Source organism: Sturnus vulgaris, chromosome 2 (assembly GCF_052056855.1).
Source record: "Sturnus vulgaris isolate bStuVul1 chromosome 2, bStuVul1.hap1, whole genome shotgun sequence".
Taxonomy (NCBI): domain Eukaryota; kingdom Metazoa; phylum Chordata; class Aves; order Passeriformes; family Sturnidae; genus Sturnus; species Sturnus vulgaris.
In genome coordinates this window covers 79,944,450-79,964,797 of record NC_142244.1, presented here as the reverse complement: position 1 = coordinate 79,964,797, position 20,348 = coordinate 79,944,450, and the positions used below count along the sequence as shown (strand labels likewise).

The 20,348-nt window shown below is 36.4% G+C and overlaps 1 protein-coding gene across 2 annotated transcripts in view; it reads left to right on the top strand.

Moving 5' to 3' along the window:
• The window catches only part of STK24 (serine/threonine kinase 24), a 50,468-nt gene that overhangs the window by 25,925 nt on the left and 4,195 nt on the right, over positions 1-20,348 (top strand). For both annotated transcript variants that reach the window (XM_014873379.2, XM_088159838.1), the window contains exons 3-10: positions 9,172-9,228; positions 10,940-11,048; positions 11,162-11,319; positions 15,629-15,814; positions 16,062-16,207; positions 17,098-17,221; positions 18,128-18,196; positions 19,079-19,215. In XM_014873379.2, coding sequence (XP_014728865.1) covers positions 9,172-9,228; positions 10,940-11,048; positions 11,162-11,319; positions 15,629-15,814; positions 16,062-16,207; positions 17,098-17,221; positions 18,128-18,196; positions 19,079-19,215 — 986 coding nt within the window. The remainder of the gene's footprint in view (positions 1-9,171; positions 9,229-10,939; positions 11,049-11,161; positions 11,320-15,628; positions 15,815-16,061; positions 16,208-17,097; positions 17,222-18,127; positions 18,197-19,078; positions 19,216-20,348) is intronic.

The following is a 20,348-nucleotide window of genomic DNA, read 5'->3' as shown; positions in this document are numbered from 1 at the left end:
TTTTCACATTCTTGTGCCATATATATATATATATAATGTATATTATGTATAATATATATTATGTATATTATATATATGTCTATATATATATAAAATTATATATTCCAGTATGTTCTGATTATATGAAAACTAAGAATATGGCTGGAATCATAAGGAAGAACCTTCTAGGGGTTTTTGCCATGTTGGGGTTTTTTTCTTTTCCTTTTTTTTCTTTTAGTAGGAGTATTTGGGCATGTAATAGACTTTTAGTGAAGATGATCATATGTTTGCTGAACAGCTACTATATTTTTTTCTAAGGATGTGGATTTGGAGAGTATAGTTGGCATTCAGACCATTTCAACTTTAGTACATTTAAATATATTGAGATAGTAAAGAAGTGGATTGTCCTGGAAAATAATATCCTGCCTAATTTTACACTTACGTATGTGGAAACAAAGGCAACTTTTCTTTCCCTTGTTTGATCTGCCTTTTACTCTTTTACTATCAGTGAAAGTGGAGGTGGTTGTGTTTGTTTGGGTTTTTTGGTGTGTTGTTGTGGTTTTTATTTTTTGGTTTTTGGATTTTTGTTTTTTTTTTGGTGTGCGTGTTTTGGTTTCTTGAGCGGGGGATGTAATTTTAAATAAATTTGGTCTTGTTCCTACTTCTCTAAAAATACAGCAACGAAGAGTAGAATCAGGACTGGGAATTGCTAGACTGCTTTCTGGTCTAAAAGTGTCTGTTGGTGGACATCTCTTCTGGTAAAATGAGAGATCTAGCTATAGACCTAAAGTTTTATACTATCTGGAGGCTCTGGAATTAAGGAACTACTTAAAACGTTCCTTTAGAAGGTAAATCTACTTACTCATATCATCAGTTTTTCCTGGAGGAACCTGATCTTCAAAGTAACATTCTTTCTCTGTGGCGCCTTTCACTTTGATAGTAGAACTCAATCATTCATTCAGGAAGCAAAATTGATTTTTTGATTGTTTTCTTTACTAGTATACGAGATGATCTACTTAAGAATGGCAAGATTTTTAGTCATACTTTCTTGATTAATAGTTTATCTTAATCTGTATTTCATACCATCCGCTTTTGCTCCTCTTACACCTTGAAACCCCAAGCTGGTATATTAATTTGCAAGGTTAAAGATAATTAATTCATGGGCATCTGTTGGTGTTTCAGTACTTTTTCACCTTTCTAAGAAAACTGGACAATTTTGAAGACTCTGCTTTAAAGCACGGATTGTTAGTTGTGTCAGGATGGGGAGGGAGAGGACAGTTTATCCAGAGGATATCTTTGGTGGCATACCTGTGTATGTGTAGTGTTGTTATCACATAAAATAGTTTCTATGAAATAGTTTCTTTGAAACCAACAGTTGTCTTTCCATGCCATCTGACTTTCAAGAGCTTTGAAACAAGTGTCTTTAGAAAATACTGGAGCTTGGTTTTACTTAATGAAATTTGTAGTAACATAAGCAGATAGCTTTCAAATAATTACACCAATCTGTACAATTTCATATTGTAGTAGTAGGAGGAATTAGAAGGAAAAACATTAGCAGACAATTAGGTTGTCAAAGAAAAGCTCAAGTGAAGGATTAGGTGCACTGTGGAACTCTGTGTTTCAAAGGAAGTGTTAGAATAATGGTGGTATTCTTACTCCTGATTAATGAGGCTAAAATTTTTCTGTTCTTTCAGATATGGAGAAAAAAATACAGTGCTTACTGAGATTGCCTTCAAGGACAAACTATACTCTCTTAGAAAGAGGATGGGAATTAGCATAGAAAGATATTTTTTTCTGACTTTGTTTTCTGCAAAGACAATTCCAAAACGTTTTGAAAACATTGTAGCCTTTCCTGAAACTGTTTAACAGCCATAGGACTGGAGTTTTGGAGTAATAGGATTGATTTGTCCATTTGCAGTGGAAAGGACTTTATTTACTACTTACACTAACAGAATCAGGTACCTATAATGTTCAAATTTTGGAGAAACTTAATGTGAGTATCTGCCTTTTGGTATCAGTGATTCTATCCTTTGTCAAATCCTTGCTGTGTGTTGAAAGAGTTATTCTATGGCATTGAGCAATCACACTGGCATCTGGATAGGCTGCTTGAAGTTCAGGGCTGCGTTGCTTTACCTTCTGTCCCTTTCCAAGGATTGTGTATTGAAAAGAACGGAGTGAAAGAGCAGATAGTGATATGCTGCTCATTCTGTGCTTTTAACATATGGCAGCACTGGATGTAGTTCTCATTTAATTTAAATTGAGCCAAAAATATGTATGTATGTATATATATATGTGACATTTATAACTAATCAAAAAATGACAAGAATTGAGGCTATGAGATAGCAAAATCGTTGATTTGCTGAATAACAGTAATAGCTACCTTGTACTTAATCCTGAAGAGCTCAATTTTGGCAGTTGTTATCTATTCTAATAATAATCTGTGGGTCTACAAATTGAACAGTCAGCTATTAGAAAGTTTGCAAATCCTGATGAATTTCAATAATGTCATGGCAATACATCAACTTATAGGTGTCTTCTCTCTAAAGCCTTAAATAATTATTTTCTTTTATGTGTATTATTTGTTATGGTAGGATGAGCTCCAGGGCAAGGACATTTACAATGTTTTGGAGGTATTGATACATGTTTTCACATTTGAGACAGATTGTTACCTTTATTGCTGTGGAAAGTTTTGGGAGCAGGAACCACAAATATATAAATGCCATTTCCTGTCATTGCCCAAATGCATCATTTATGGCATCATACAGAATGTAATTTTTTGTGCCTGATCTGTATCTTTGTGTGTAATCTCCCAATGTCCACGTGTGTTAATAAGTAATGAAAGCTCCAATACCAGGGTTCTTCATCCTGTGTAATGAGACAGTGGCTACAGCTGTGACTTGGTATTGAAAGGAGAGGGTGAATAAATAAGATGGTGCCTGAAGTTGTGCTTGATGACTGAGAGGAAAGGATGGCACTTTGAAGAATTCAGATATATGAACTATCATATCCCTTAAGGTATAGTTCTCTGGTTAATCATTCTTCCTCTTGTTGTGAAGGGTGTCAGGATGATAAATGTTTTCAGATTCATTTTAGACAGGTAGTTTTGTGCTTCCGTCTTTGGCGGGTTACATGGCTTGTTTTGGGGCAGGCCCTTCTTTTTTGTGAGTGTGGGGTGGGTGAAAGCATCTTCGGCATTTTCTTTGGCATTACATGATTCTGCCACCTGGTGGCATTGAACAACAGTAGGGGCTTCAGATGCAGTTAAAAGCGCAAAGGTGAATAGATCCTGGAATTTCTTTCAAAAATGGAGGTACTCAGTCTGAAAGGTGGCTTAAAGTAGATATAGCAGACAAGACCTATGATGTATGCATCTCGTTTTTCAAGTCAAGCATTTAAAAATCAATATGCCAATATTAAAAAAAACCTTCTGATTGCTAGTCCTGTCAGACTTCTCTGAGTTTTTAAATACGAGATTAACAGAAGGCAAACCTCCGTGTAACAGTAACTACTTGTAACAGGAATGCAATTTAGAGAAATTATCCTGTTGCGTGCAATGTGTATTTCAAGGTTCTTTTCATCTGCTTTCTTATGCTTGGAGAATTATGAATATCAATACTAAATTTATACCAGTACTTAAATGCAAGAGTCTTTTCCTGGCCCTTATTATGTTGGCATAACTGAAACATTTATTAAACAAATTATCACATCTCAAGTTGTGCAGCAAATAGCAGTTTTGGTACTAGTTCGTTCTTTTGCAGATCAGTTTAAGTTCTATCTCTTTGTTGTTCAGTATTCTAGGTATCCTAATGCAGTGATGGTAGCATTTCTGTATATAGGTCAATTTAGCAAATCTGTTATGTTATTTCAAACAAATACATTATTTCTAGCTTCTGATTGTTCATAGGAATTTTAATGCTTGCAAATAGAGATGCTAAGTGGAGTTTGGATATGGTTTGTGTCTGTAACTAAACAAGCCTTTTACACATGTTTATAAAATACAGTTTGTTCTGCTGCTAATTGTGTACCATACATTTAAGGTGGGAAATGCCTTTTCTCATAATGAATTCAAGTTGGGAAATTCTTACAATAGGTGTGGGGAGATTTTATTTCACTTCAAAACAAACATATGCTTACTGTTGTTATTACAGTTTTCAAATTGCACATGTCATTCAGTGCACTTACTTCAGTGTCCTTCTAGTCCTTCTCTTTTGTGACTGTGTTAGATTTTCCTCTGCAGTCTCTCCTTCCCACAAGAAAGGAGATTTAGAAACAATTTCATCAGTACATACTTCTGTTGATTGCTTTAGCTTGGTCTCTCCTGTATAATATTATTGTGCTAAGAAGGTGTATGTTCTTCACATAAAAGAAATGTGAAGCATCTCTGAAGGTAGGCCCCTCCCATGTTTATTCAGATTTTTTTTAACTTTGTAAGGACTTACAAAGATGTTTATCTTGATTACTTGTGTCTGTCAGTCTTCTGTCTTCCTTGGATTTCAGTTAAAATGTACCTTTGAGAATCTATAGGAGTTTTTTGGTGGATCGCCAGTTTTTTCCCCAGTGTACAGTCTTCATTTTTATGTTCAGAAATTCTTCATTTACTGTATCTGCACCTACTTTGCAAATACTTTCATGATATAGAAGTAACTTGATGAAGGAAACTTTATGAGAGGTAAAGTTTTCTGTGGTTCCAGATTTAAAATCGGAAGTCAGACCTCAAGAAGAGCAATTATAGTTTGGAAAGGATCTACAGTAACTCTTAACAGAGTTTCTTCTAGATTCCAAAGCTGTTCCTGTCTTCAGTTTCATGGTATCAGAGGAAAAACCCTTGTTCTTGCTGTGGAAAAGGAAATGTTCCATGTGCCCTCATTAATCTACTCATCTAAGTTTATAGAAAAATAATAATCCTAAATTTGGATGGATGACTCACTATGGCTTCACTGTACTTTAAAGAAAATTTAATGCTGCATTGTGGCTGATGCTTAAAAGAAGAACTGGTCTTGTTTCAGATCTTAAAATGGAGCACTGAATATTCCTAGCGTCAGTATATAAATGTAGGATCTTCTTGAAAGTGTAAGTGATTATGTGTAATATATAATTACTAATCTAGGCTATGGAAGAAAATGTAGTGCTTTCACAGTTTTGTTTGAGTGCATAAGGGGAATATATACTGAAGAGGGTGAGAAGTTCAAGCAAAAAAAAGGATTTGGGCAGCTTTAAAAAGGAAAGTGACAGTAGGTGTTCGGGAATGTGAAGCATGCCAGAGATACTCAGAAAAGAAGGAAAGAAGGAGGCCCGTTGCTGTGGTGATGCCAAAGTCAATTGATAGTAGCGCTGTGCTGGCCTTGTGCCGTTGTTACAAGGCATTATATCAGGTTTTGGTAGTGGGGGGCCACAGGGGCAGCTTCTGTGAGAAGCTGCTGGAAGCTTTCCCCAAGTCTTATAGAGCCAGTGCCAGCTGGCTCCAGGATGGATGTGCTGCTAGCCAAGGCTGAGCCTGTAAGTGACTGTGGCAGTGCCTTTGGGATAACAGATTTAAGAAGGGAGGAAAAAGCCTGCAAAACTGCAGCTGGAGAGAGGAGTGAGAGTAAGTGAGAGGAACAGCCCTTGATAACAAGGTCAGTGGAGAAGGGAAGGAGGGAAGAGGTGCTCCAAATGCTGTAGCTGAGATTGCCCTGCAGCCCATGGAGGTCAGTGAGAGCACAGAGATCCACCTGCAGCCCGTGAGGGTGACCCACACCACCCACATGGGTGGATGTGGCTGAATGAGGCTGGGACCCTGTGGGAAGCTGACACTGGAGCAGGCTCCTGGCAGGACCAGTGGCCTTATGGAGAGATGATCCCACTCTGGAGCAAGTTTGACAGGACTTACGGCACTGTGGGAGACCCGCAGGCTGCTCCCTAAGGACTGCACCCCATGGAAAGGACCCACACTGGAGCAGTTAGTGAAGAAGTGCAGCCCATGGGAAGGACTCATGCTGGAGAAGTTCATGTCTCCTGTGGGAGCAGGGCAGGGGTGTGAGGAGCCCTCCCTCTGGGCAAGAAGGAGTGACAGAGACAACATGTGATGAACCGACCACAATCCCCATTCCCCATCCCCTGGTTCCACTGGGGGGAGGGGATGGAGAAAATTGGAAGTGAATTCCAAGCCCATGGAGAAGGCAGAATGGGTTTTAAAATTTGGTTTTATTTGTCATTGTACTACTCTGATTTGACTGGTAATAAATTAAACTGATGTCCCCAGTTTTAGTCTGCTTTACCTCTGAGGGCAAGTGGAGACTGTTCTCTCCTTGTCCTTACCTCTTCCCATTAGCCTTTTGCTATATTCTCTCTCCCATATCCAGGTGAGAAAGAGAGTGACAGAATGCTTTTGGGGGATACCTAGCATCCAAGCCCCCATTGACATAAAGTCAATATATATAGGTTGGCTATAAGATGAAATGCATATTGAAAAATTCTTTGCAGTTGTCTCACCAAAAGGATTTATTTGCATTTTACATGCAGATTTTATATAAGAAAGCTTAAAAAAAATTCCAAAAAGTCTTAGGGAAAGGTGGTAATAATATTTGCTACCATAGTAATTAAATTTATTTGATTAGTTTCACCTCTGTGAATCATATGAATGTGTTCAGATACTTCATATGAATGATGGAAACTTTAAAAATAAAATCCCAAAACCATTGGTGAAGTTGAGTAATATTTCTGAGGGAAGAGGGAACCATAGAGAATTAAAAATAACTTTGAATATAGGGAGCCAGATGAAAAAATGCCATAATTGTAATAGATTGCTATTGTTTAGCTTTACACAGGGATACAGATACAGCTGTATGTATGTGTGTTTCTTAACTGTATTTCCATATTTCATTTGTTTTAAAATGTAGAATTACTGAGTTTACTGGATCAATGGCTTTTGTATTGTAAATTCAGACATGGGGCCTCAGGCAGCTGATGATGAAAGTTTCAGGTGCAAGGACTAATTGAACTAGAAAAAAAATTAAAATGATAAATGATGATTTAAAAAGACTGTGAGTAATATAACATGTAGTAGTGCAATTGTGTTATATGATTGTCTAACTATGTAATTAAAATTTTATTCTTAAATATTTTTCTTAGTTATTTTCTACCTCTAATTTCTAGTTTTCAGCTGGAGAATTTGGTACCTAGTCTTCTAGAGAGTTTCTCTTTTGGGAACTTATATCTTACTTGGTTGTCAAGCCTTTAAATCCTTGAGATAATAGAAAAGGGAAGATGCATCTCTTGTTGACCTCTGTGTGAGGTGTTTTAGGGGTTTTTTTAAATTTTTTTTCTTTCCTTTTTTTCTTCTCTGTTCTTGAAAGGTTCAAGGGTTTGTTTGCTTCATTTACCTTGTTCTTTCCCAACCAGGCATTTCCAGAGAACTAGGAAGTAGTGATGCAGTTGACATGTTTGTGTTTAAGTTACTATTGAAACGAAGTGCAAGTTCTGAATATTCAGGAAATTCCTTGTATGTTTAAAACACATTTTATCAGCTAAATATAAAATTTTGATCAAGTTTAGACGCATCTGAGTAATGTTCTTGTTCTGGAACTGCTAGGACTCGGAACCTTGAAGGGAAAGGAAACATATGAAAAAGTTTTATCAGAAAGGCAAGTATTTCAGTACTGTAAGGGACTGTTTCAAGATAAGTTACAGTTCTTGGAATATTTGTGGTGTCTGCAGAAAGTAAGCACTATCAGGATGTTGTCTGCCAGCAGTGAGATAGATTATATTTTTAAATTACTCTTTCTTCCTAAAAAACGTGTTCTGGCTCTCTTAAAACATTTTTAACAAGACTGTTTTTCAAAATGAGTTATGAGTTCATGAGAATAGCATAAGTTGATTCCTGAAGAAAGGTATCTAAATTTAGCCAAATCTGTGTGTTAAAAATAGTGGCTGATGAAGGAACTCTAATCCAGGGTCTTACCTAAAAATAGTATGGAATGTGTAACTGGAGGTAGGAAAAGTGCACATTCACCTACAGCAGGTGCATTCTAAGTCCAGAGAGGGACTGGATGCAGTGAATTATAGATATAATAATGACTAAAAGACTTAAGTGAGTGCTAAGGGCTAAAATATTAATCCCTCAGAGGATTTAGACGAAGTTATGTCCTGCAATACACTTCTCTACCACTTCTCTAAAAATTTGAATCCATCCTTGTCGATGAGAATGCAGTCAGATGCCCTGGCTGTGAGCTGTTATTTTTATGTGAAGTTTTTTTCTGTCAGATAAAGTAAATTAATATTGTTGCTATATATGTGCTCCTTGCTCTGAGAGATCTCTATATTATTATGCTAGAGGTCTTGTGAAAGTTTGGTACATAGCATAGAGGTGAAACTAACAAAACTTAAAATAACTTGATAATCATAAGAACGAAACCACCGGTGTGTTTTGTGCAGCAATTTCATTTGAATCCCTACGTAGTAGATTTGTGGCTTTGCTTTATTGTGTGTATTAAAGCTGGTACTGCAAGGAAAAGCTGGACTAACTGCTTTTCTTAGTGTATTTGGGAAAAAGATGCTGCAAGCAGTGGGAAGAAATGATTGGGTCCAGTCTCTTAGCACAGTGTATTGTTTATCTTGTGTTAAACATACCAAGGTTTTGTTTAGAAATATAGTAGCTTGATGCTGCTGTTACCTCTTCTTTTACTAGCTGAAGCTAGTAAATCGTTATAGTCATCTTAAACAATCTTCATTACTACTTTGCTTCTTCTTTCTTGAACACAACTGTGCAAAATTCTATACCATATATCAGATGCATCAGCATTAGTGGAGAAAACTACTTGACTGTTCAAGAAAATGAAACAATGCTGAAAAATGAAGAGTAAATTCTATTTCAGTTTAAACTGGACATGAGTCAAGCTTACTAAAGAAAATATTTTGAGGTATTTGAACAAATAAAAATGATCAGCAAAATCGAGATAATATTTTCTAATGAAAGGAAATACATGTAAAACTAGTTGATATTTGGAATAATTGGAATTTTTAAATGAAAATGCATTCTCTTCCATGGACACACTCCTGAGTAAAGAATCCAAAGATAATTTTGAGGAACAGCTAAATGTTAGTAGTGTTTCAAAACTACAGATAATTTCTTCAGCAAAAAGAATGGAACAAGTCCCATTCACTTACTACTTTTTTTCCCCCTTAATACATTTTTATTGTTTTTTTGTTTTGCAGGATACAAAATTATGGATAATAATGGAATATCTAGGTGGGGGCTCTGCCCTTGATCTAGTAAGTAAATTATGCTTTTTTTTTTTTTTGTTACTTTACTTCACATAATTATTTTCCTGCTTTATGATTCTGGAAACTATAATAGATCACTTAGCTGTGACAATGTTCACTTTCAGTAAAGGGTAAAAGTATTTGTCAATGCCAGAAAAATGTTATTTTCCATGAGGCATGACTGATTATTTGTGTAAATAGAAGGGAACTAAGCAACATAATACTGGAAGCAGGATATAAACATCTTTGAATGCTAATCTTCAGTCAGCCAGAGAGCACTAGTGCCTGAAAATAGTTTTTTGTATCTCTTAGTTCTGCCACCACAACTCTGCTTAGTTTCTATGTTTTAATGTATCTTCCTCACCACCTCCTCCCCCAGACAAATAAACAAAAGGTTCCCTGTTTGAAGTATTTCTGAAGTCTAAACAGACAGAAATACAATTTAGGCTGGTATTAAAAATAATATTTCAAAGAAATAGGAGACTCTCTGGACTCCATGGAGAGTAGACCAGAGTGCTGTGCAATCACCAAGTGTATGAAATTTAACCAGAGCAAGTGACTCATTCTGCACCTGGGATGGAGTACCCAGGTTTGAATTGGAATTTGAAGGGGTCAGTGCAAATCATGTTTTCTGTGACTGGATGCTAACATTCACTTCAGCTATTAAAAAGCACCCGAGCTCCCTCCCAAATGCCACACCTTCTTATGTTCATTGTGGATTTAGAAAATGCTATTATAGAAATAATAATGCCTGTTTTAAGTATGTTAAAATTGTTATACAAGTTGAGGCAGAATGTCTTTGTGGCAGAGTTTGCAGTTGTTAAATGAAGTAACTGATAAATGCTTGAGGAAAGAGCAAAAGGAACAAAGTCACTGTAAAGGGATGCTGCTGGTGACATCCAGAAGACAGGAGTTGGGTATTAAATGTAGACTTCCTGCAGTTATGTATTTTTGAACCCATTTATACCTTTAGCTCCCACATCTGTTAGGTTGTTCTGTGGTTGTGTAAAAATTCATGCTGTTCTCCATAAAGATGTGATAAAAAATGTTTATTTATTGTTGTGATCGCTTTTTTCCTTCCTGACAGAAGAACAATTAGAAATCGGGTTTGCTTTCATAAATTAGCTATTACTTTCTTTGTATAGGTATAAAAGAGCAGAATGAAAACATGTTACCATATTTTTTTATTTTTTTCATCACACAAATTTCACTCGTGTGATGACTATGTGTTTATTCGCTAAGTTTATTGCCTAGAAATAGTAGAAAGTCCTAGTTCACATCTTAAAATGTTATTGAAGAAATTGCACCACAGAAGTGAAATATAAGTGTCTATGAAGCATGTTTTGTGTGCTTCATTAATTTTCAGTTTATGTTCTGGTGTATGTTCTAGTTTTAACATGCACATTATGGTTCTCAACTAGAATGTGGCATGCTTTGCCACATTTTCATACAGTAACTTGAGACTCTGTCTTTATGGCACCTTTAACAAAGTTTACATAATATTTTAGATAAACTATTTCTTTGCCTGTTGTTCATTAGGCCACTTAGTTTAGAACTATGTAGTTTTAAAAAGAATATTCTGTTTTGTCTCATGTAATGAAGTTAGAAAATTGGAGTTTTGAGGGGTGACAGAAGGATTTCTTCTTATAGTCACAGTTGTATTTCTGTTCTGTTTGTCCCTTTTTTTTATACATATTTAAACATTTCTTGCATCTCCTAGTTAGAACCTGGCTCACTTGATGAAACCCAAATTGCTACAATATTGAGGGAGATACTCAAAGGACTAGATTACTTGCATTCGGAAAAGAAAATCCACAGAGATATTAAAGGTAAATTGTTATATTATTTGTGATGAAAGAATATCAGAAGAACTCGTGCAACATGAATGAGGACCTTTACATTGTCAAATGTCTTCATTTCTGATATTTCCTCTTTATTCCAGCTGCTAATGTATTGCTATCTGAACAAGGGGAAGTAAAACTGGCAGATTTTGGAGTAGCTGGACAGCTAACAGATACACAGATAAAGAGGAATACCTTTGTGGGCACACCGTTTTGGATGGCACCTGAAGTAATAAAGCAATCAGCATATGATTCAAAGGTAAGGTACTTCAAGGCATTGCCTTTCCTTTTTCTAACTTGAATTATATGCATTGGTCTTCAGAATGCAGCTAATAACTTTGGCTGTGTCTACATGATGGTGTGTTCAGGTGACCCTTAGCAGCTTAAAGCTGTTGGTGAGGAAAGATTTCCTAATTTGTATCCAAAGTTTAAGTTTCCTAGTTTATTAAGACAATCCAGTATTCACGAGTATATCCCATCACCTTTTATCCCACTCTATTGATGAGTGTTTTTGACTGTTTAAAAGTAGAACAGTCCAAATATATACAAAATGTTAATATTATTCCACTTGTTTATAGAAAAAAATAGCCAGCAACATAGTTGAAGAATATGGATGTGAAAGTGTTGTTTGAAAGGGCTGTTACTCATCTCTGGCCGAATATGCTGTGTGAGTCTGTGCTACTCTGACCGTGTTCTTTCAGATTTGCCATTCGGGAGGTGTTAATATTTAATATCAAATTTATCTGTATACAGGATTTTGATTTAGCAGAGTGGCACATCAACACAAGCACGATATATCAATTTTAATACATAGTTAGGTCATGACAGAAATGTGATTCCATTACTGTTCTCTGTATTCTCACCAGTATGGCACTGTGTGTCCCTACTTGCTAGGAAGGAATATGCCCATTAAAGCCAGCTCAAGCCTATTGCTTTTTTTCAAAGTTCATTGTGTTGGTTGCTTGTTTTTCATGTTCCTATTTGCTTGAGGTACATATACAGCTCTTTGCTGCCCCTGCCTTCTCCCTGCCCCTCATGGCCTGGTTAGCTCAGCAGGACACCCATGTTATCAGGAAAAGCTCTTTGCCCAGCCTACTGCTGCAGCTGTAGGTCAGAAACAAAGGTCACCCTCAAGTCCAACTTGTGCTAAGATCAGCTTTATGATAATTAGCAGTATTTCCGTATGTTCTTCCCTGAGTTCATCTTCCTTGCCCATCTCCTCTGATTTCCCAGTAGGGATTTGTTGATTGGCTTTATCTCCATGCAGTGAGAAAAGCTGGGATGTTTCTTTCCACTTGCCAAGGCTGACTCTGGTCTAAGCTGTAGTATTGCTTAATTCCCTATTTGATATATTTCTGTAAAGAGGCTGTAACAAGCAAAACACTGTAGAACCTGTAGAAGCTTAAATGACCCCAAAATCCCAGTTCAAAGTTGAGCAAACTTTTCTTCAATGGTGGTTGTTTTCTTTTTCCTTCGTGTGTTTCTGTGGGGGATTTTTAGTTTGTTTGTTTTGGTTGGTTGGGTTTTTTTTGTTTTTGTGAGGTATGGCTCCTGGTAATGACCATCACTTGGACAAAGTATGATTCAGCCCTTATGTTTTCCATTCTGGCTGTTTCAGTCTGCAATGTCACGTGGACATAAGAGTCTTGGATACTTGATGAGAGATTCCCAATAAAAGCTTAAAAGGGCTCTAGTTTTTGGCAGTAATTCTGCTTCTTGTTTTGATTCCGGTCTGATCTGAAAACATGTTTTCTTACCATGCTTCATTTTTCGTATATCTAGTTTTCTGTTCTTTCTACTATAAAAAATAGATATTTAATTTGAAAATAGCTTTCTCTTGCACATAGCCTGGCTTTTTTGACTTACAAGAACTTTGGAGCCAGACTGAATTAATTAGATTAGAAAAGGAAAGGCTTATAGCAATATTGTGGTAAATAGTAGTTACCAGTGACTTGCTGACTCATCTGACCTTGGAAGAAGAATTTTTCTTCAAGATTTGAAACTCTAAAAATCGCATGTGATAAAACTTAATGTAGTGTCACCACGTCCTGAGGTCATGCTTATCCCTCTGCATTTGGAGAACTATTTGTGCTTGTTCTGGGGTTTCATTGTCACAGTCAAGTGCATCCTAGAAATGCCTAATTGGATACACGTGCAATTGGTACTTCCTTTCTTATATATGAAAGGGGAGGATATTGTTCCAGAGGAATATGGGGTGAGTTATTTTTGATGTTTTCAACAGGAATAGACTTCCAAAACCCATCTTGGACTTCAAAGAGTATAGTATGCAGCCATGGTTTGTTGCACTTTTTTGTTCATTTTTATAGAGGAAAGTCACTAGCAGTAGAGTTATGAATACATGAGGAAAAAAGGAAGTATTTATATACATATGTGTATGTGCAAGTGAAAATCATCTATGGACTCATATACATGTAAATTTGATGTTTATACTTGTATATATATATATATGCTCCACCTGTGACTGAAAGTCTGGCAGAAGAAAATCTATCCATTTATGTGGCTTTAACACTTCACTATTGAGAAACTGAAATTATTAATAAATTGGAAATAATAATGCTCAGTTGTTAACATGAAGACTCATCTTTGCAGGTGACATTTTTCATTGGAATCCAAGAAAAACTTTCCTGCTAGAGGGAAGTTACTCACAATTAAGCTTGAGGAGAGCTTAGCTGATAATGCTCTTATTAAGATAAATGAAACTCAGGGCTCATGTGCTTATGTAATTCTTTGTGCTCAGGAACTGTTCGGTAACATGGGCTAACAAAATGGCATTTCACAAATTCAGTGGTATGCTAATTGACTCTGATTTTTTTTTTTTTTTTCCATTCTTACCTAAAAAATTAAGTAACTAAGCTCTGAACAGTAGGATACTGTCTGAACAAGGAAGGAGGAGCTTATTTTGGGCTAGGCACTGTGGCTGTTGTAGTGGAATGGATGTGTGCAAGTCAGTCAAAGATAACCATGAGAATCCACAGGGCTGACACAGATGTGGTTGAGGGATACTTAGTAAAGATAGTGATAAATGAAATCTCTGCTCTATCCAGTACCTGGAAATAGATCTGTTTACAGCATAGTACAATTCCAACTGCTCTGTTTGGAGTAAAACCAGACAGCTCATGTCAGATCTTTCCTGTTTTCCTGAGAATAAGTCTTTGTTCTGCTTTCTCTTAAAAAGAAACAGAAAAAAACCAAACATAAATATTTTTAATTGTTATCTTGTCCTTAGAACAGACATTTTTGTGAAAGTTTTTCTTTTACCTTTCTGACAGGTTTATTATCCATTCTCTCACAGACTTTTTATCAGTCTCTCACAGACTTTTGGTTCTGTGACTTCAGCAAAACATAAGAGAATTAGAATGCATTACTTCACATTACTTCAGGCAGATTTGCAATAGGATGTATATCAAGGGAGACAGCATTCCCTAGAAAGAGTAGCACATTTTGATACTAAAAACTTGCAGAGGCTATTTGGACCAAAAAGCTGAATATTACTGTTCAAGACTGCATTTCTCTAGTCTATGAATAAGAATGATATACAAAACCAGTGTTAAACCTCAGAGAAGTTATATTCTAATGTATTAAATTTCTGATGGTTGTACTAGCTAATTTATGTTGAGGAAAGATCTTGTGCAAGTTAAAACATTATACTTTATGTAAATATTTTAGATTTACCCCGTATTTACATAGTGTGCTTGAATATGGTAGATAAAATGCTAGTTTATAACAACTCTGCCATTGCTTTTTGGTGTGGTAGTATTGATTTCAAAAAATTTTAAATTCTGCCTAGTAGAACTGTTTTATACTGAAGAGTGGAGACAACCAAGAAACTCTGTTTACTTGGGCTAATCACATAAAACAATGGTAACAAAACCAATTTACACGTGAAGTTATTTACAGTAAAGCTTAAAAATCTACCTTTACAAGTGTGGAGGCTTTGGCTGGTGTAAAATTAATGTTTTTCACAGTAGCTGGTATGTGGCTATGTTTTGGGTTTGTGCTGCAAGTGTTGATAACTCAGGGATGTTTTCCTTATTGCTGAGCAGCACTTGCACAGAGTCAAGGCCTCTTCTGCTTTTCACCCACCAGTGAGCAGGCTGGGGGTGCACAAGGACTTGGGAGGGGACTCAGCCAGGACAGTTGATCCCAGCTGACCAGAGGGATAATCCAGACCATATGGCCTCATGCTCAGCAATAAAACCAGGGTGAAGGTAGGCTGGGGTCTGCTGCTCAGGGACTGGCTGAGCATCTTTCTGTTGGTGGTGAGCAGCTGTTTCCACTTACATCACTTGCCTTTCTTGGGTTTTAATTCTCTCTCTTTGTTATTTTCTTTTTCATTGTAATTTATTATTATTGTTATTTTATTTCAGTTACTAAACTGTTCATAACTCACAAGTTTTCTCCCCTTTACCCTTCAAATTCACTTCCTCCCCCATTCCACCAGGGGACGGTGTGAGCAAGCAGATGTGTGTTGCTGGTTAAACTAGAATAGCAAGCCAACACTTTCTCTTCTGTCTCCAACCTAATCTTAAAAGCATTCTTTCTTACAGGCAGATATCTGGTCATTAGGCATAACAGCCATAGAACTTGCGAAAGGAGAGCCACCTCATTCAGAATTACATCCAATGAAAGTTTTGTTCCTCATTCCTAAGAACAATCCACCAACGCTGGAAGGAAACTTCAGTAAATCTCTCAAAGAATTTGTTGAGGCCTGCTTAAACAAGGACCCAAGCTTTGTGAGTTTCATGTTTGTCAGTGTGTAGTAGAGAACTTCACTGCTTTACATGAATTGCATGAATAAGTGTCATTCAGCTTCTCTAATATGGTGTGACACAAGTGACAGGCATATTTTTAGATACTGTATATATTTAAAATCTCATTTGTATCAAGACTAAAGTCTGGATTTCTTTGTTTTTATAGTGAGTCACTCAACACTCTCAAACACAGTAAAAAAACCCTCCAACTCTCTTTTTTTCTTTTAAGAGACCTACTGCAAAAGAGCTTTTAAAACACAAATTCATTTTACGAAACTCCAAGAAAACATCTTACTTGGCTGACCTCATTGACAGGCACAAGAGATGGAAGTCTGAGCAAAGTCATGATGACTCCAGTTCTGATGACTCGGACACGTAAGTTTGATGAGTCTATAAAATATCCTTTGTGAGGAGCCAAGGAGTTATTTTTAGCACATATATTCCTGTGCTCTGTTATTTGCAGCTTTTCAGCTTAGTAGCCTTGGTAAATGAATGCAGTCTTAATTTTAGTATTACCAGGGATTTCATGCAAGTAAGAGTCACTGAGAAAAACTCTTTTGGTCAATATTCTGTGCTACCTTCTCTTTTATGTAGGGTCCAGGGTTCTTCTTAGACACGAGGCCAGCTGTTCTGCAGGCAGAAGGTCTCAAGCTGCACAGCCAAGTAACACTGTGCAAATGAAATTCAAGTGAAGAGATTGCCACAACTTATTCACCAATGGATTAAATACCTCGTAGTAAAGAAAACACAACTATTCTCTGCAATTCCAGGCTGCATGCTAATGGCAAGCATCAGATTATTTCATGGGTGACATTACAGCTATTTCTTTACAGTATTAATGGCTTCATGCCTTCCATTGACCACAGTTCCAGAGTCTTAGCTATTTTTCTAGGCAAGAAATGTGAATTAAGTTTTCTAATTTCTTCCCCTTTCCCTAATGATTCGAGGTACTCTTCTAAAACCAGTTTTCAGATAGCAATAAAACACTTCGTGTAACTTGTTAATGTGACTTGGAAAAATGTTTTCAATCTGTAATGCCTCACTTCCTTATATTTGGTGAAGTATCTTGGTTTAAATTTTTTAATTTATCCAGAAGATAAATTACGTTAATTTTCATACTTGTCTTTATATGTAGTGGCCTGCACAATAGAATCCTGATCTTGGTCTTTATTGTAGCTTTTATATTTAGTGTGTATACTGAATGAACATCAGCAGTAAGGTGTAGGTAATAAAAATTGATTTTTTTCTTTTCCTTTCCCTTGAAGTGAAGCAGATGGTCAGGCTTCAGGTGGGAGTGATTCAGAAGAGTGGATTTTTACAATAAGAGAAAAAGACCCCAAGAATCTAGAGAATGGAGCAACCCAGCATTTGGAGTTGCAAAGAAATAAGGTGCTCAAAATATTGATTTTATAATACAAGGAGATAATTCTTGCTTTAATAATTTAGTGGAGTGATTTTATTTTGTGCCTTTAAAAGCATTTCTATTGTGAAACTTCCAGAACTTCTGCTAAAAATGTATTTTCTACAGTTGCCTTTCACAAAACTTTCCAAGTAAGTCTTGAAGCTCAGGCATTCTGTTAATGTGTCCTTTTTTTGTAGTTGACAAAATATGTACCAAAAGATTTCTCTAGTTTGTGAAATACAATCATTGGAGGAAGACCAGGCAATATTATATTTTTAAAATCTTCATTCTGTATAGTAAACTAAAACCAGTACTGTGCAAATCTAGGCTGGAGTTTTGGAGAAGGCATTTTTGTCTTTTAAGGAAAAAGACTACAGTGTAACAAAGGATTGAATGTGCCTGTGTCCGAAAAAAAAAAGAAAAAAATCCAAACCCAAAGAACCCAGAATAAAGAATGTTTCGGAACTGCTCCATTGTGTTTCCTGTGTGGCCAGAGCAGGTTGTTGCTGTGCTGGCTCTGAAAATTCTGGAGAAATATAAGAAAAATATTGTATCATATGGGATGAACCTAGTAAATATTAGCATGTCTGTGATTTAGTTCATGCTCAGTAGGATTGTGGGAGTTTGGTGGTTTTGGTTTGTGGTTTGGTTTTGTTTTTCTCTTCTGATTTTAAGCTTGCATGTATTTGAGGTGCTGTAGTCTCAGATTTTAATTCAGCCTCTATTTTCCACAGTGCTTTGGAATAGTATGTTGTAGAACATTTTCCATATATGGAAACAGATCTTTCATAAAGTGTAGCATGTTGGAAGAACTGTGTTTTGTCTTTAATAAGAATACAATGAGGATGCTTTTTTTCAGAAATAAAATTGGTCAGATTTTTTTTTCTTTAAAGGAAAAGGATATCCCAAAGAGGCCTCTATCCCAATGCCTGTCTACAATTATATCCCCTTTATTTGTAGAGGTAAGTTATTACTTTAAAGCTTAGCAATTCCAAGGTTTATCTGAAAAAAATTGAAAAATACAATAAATGACACCTGAGGTTGCTACTAGCCATTTTGAACTTTTTGTGTTAAGCTTTAGCTGTGCCTTTGGTATTTCTGCTTCTGAGATCTGTATTTTGCTCCTACCAATACTTGATATGCATGGTAGTAACATCAGCCATGCTGGCCTAAAGCAATGAACATGACAAGAAAAAGGCATGTAAATGTTTGGATTGCTGCATTCTATTTTTGACACTACTTTATGTATCTGATTCTAAATTTCAAGCTCTTCATTTTTCCAAGACACAGTTGTGGACCAGATCATCAAGAATTTAACTTTTGAATTTCAGTGTTGAAAACTGTATTTTGTTCCCATTCTGAGTTTTTTATTTTTTATACTTTTCCCCTGAATACTTAAAAGCAACTTTGAAAAAGAATATATGAAGGGTAAGAGAAGAATTTATGAAGGTAGGATTATTTTTAAAAAGTTGATAAAATTACTGCAGCATATATGTATAAGCTATTGGTGTCCAAGTATGGATACTAAAGTATAGGAAGCACATCTTGAAACCAAACAGTTATTGGTAAATACTGCTTTTTTTCTTGGGATACTTTGTCGTTTTTGGCTGTGAGTATGCTGAAAAGGATATGTGAAGATTGAAGACTGTGAAGATGATGACATCCTGAGAAGTACTGCTAACACGATATTCTGCTTGAAAAAAGTCTTCAGTTTGTGAGGGTGCATGATGAAAGTCAAGTGCTGACGTTGTGAACACTGTGGTCGCTTCCTAACAAGCTTCTGCATTATATTGCATATAGAAATATTTATTATTATCTTATATTTCTTCCTGGTTTCCTTTCAGTTGAAAGAGAAGAGTGAGGTGTGTGGTGGTAACACAGATTCCATAGAAGAACTGAGGAAGGCAGTTTATTTAGCTGAAGAGGCTTGTCCAGGCATTGCAGATACCATGGTGTCACAACTTGTGCAGAGGCTTCAGAGGTAATGAAACTATTTCAGTATGGCTTACAGAAAGCTGCAAATCTGATTCTATAAATATCTGGCTTATGTTAAATTGAAAGCATTAATTTCTGTTTCTAATGGAGAAGAAAACCACTTGTGCCTGCAGCTTGTACAATTGTTTGCTTACTGGAAAAAAACCTAATCATATCAGCAGTTCTAATTTTTAGTTTCAAGTGATAGCACATACATATGTTCATCCTTTTGGTGTTCATACTGTGTGTCAAATGACACTGGACAGGCTTTTCCCCTTGTAGTTCATGTAAGGGACAGACACACTTTCTTGGGTCTGGGTGTGTGTTGCAGAGAACATTCTGTGTCACTCTTAGTTGCTTTCACCCACGTGGATAAAGTGACTGTTCAGCTGGTCTGTGTTTCTTTCACTCACATAGTCAGTGGTTCCTTGTCCATTCATTAAAGACAGTCTGTATGGCCTTTTGGTGGAACCTTCAAAACCAATATTTGGTCTTACCTCAAAAGGCCAAATCTCATGAGATTTTCTATCAGCCTTGCTTAGGAATATATTTTGAACAAATACTCAATTTTCTATTCCTTTAAATGCTGCACAAAAAAAGATAAGGGGTATAAATTTCAGAATTGCTGCTGGAAGAGGCTATAAATTCAGCCTTGAATCTAGGAGCCCACAGCTGTTGTGAATCTCACAGCAGCCAGATTGGATTGCTTGGTACTAGAAAAAACTCATGTCAATGATTAATCACGGACCACTACATGGAAAAAGATCACCCTGAGCAGGTGTCTCCCTTATACTGTCGCTAACCACAGCTTGGTAAAGTTCAGGAATTCACAGTTTTGAGGTTGAAACACAGGATTTCCAGGCTGACACTTTCCCCTTCAGTAAAAACCATGCCAAAAAAACCTGCAAGCAGTTGTGTTTGTTGCTTTATGGGCTGTTAAGAATGAAGCCCAGTCAGCATCTCTAGTGCTGAAAGGTTACTTCTAGTGCCAGATGTCCTGTCCTGTCTCATTTAATCCTGGCAGACTTGAAAGAGTTGCTGGAGCTTCCATCTCAGTTTGTTTCCATTAGGGGTTCCAAAATTGAATCCAGTCTTTCATCAGCTAATATTTCAGTGTCATATTTTTATCAGCCTGGTACG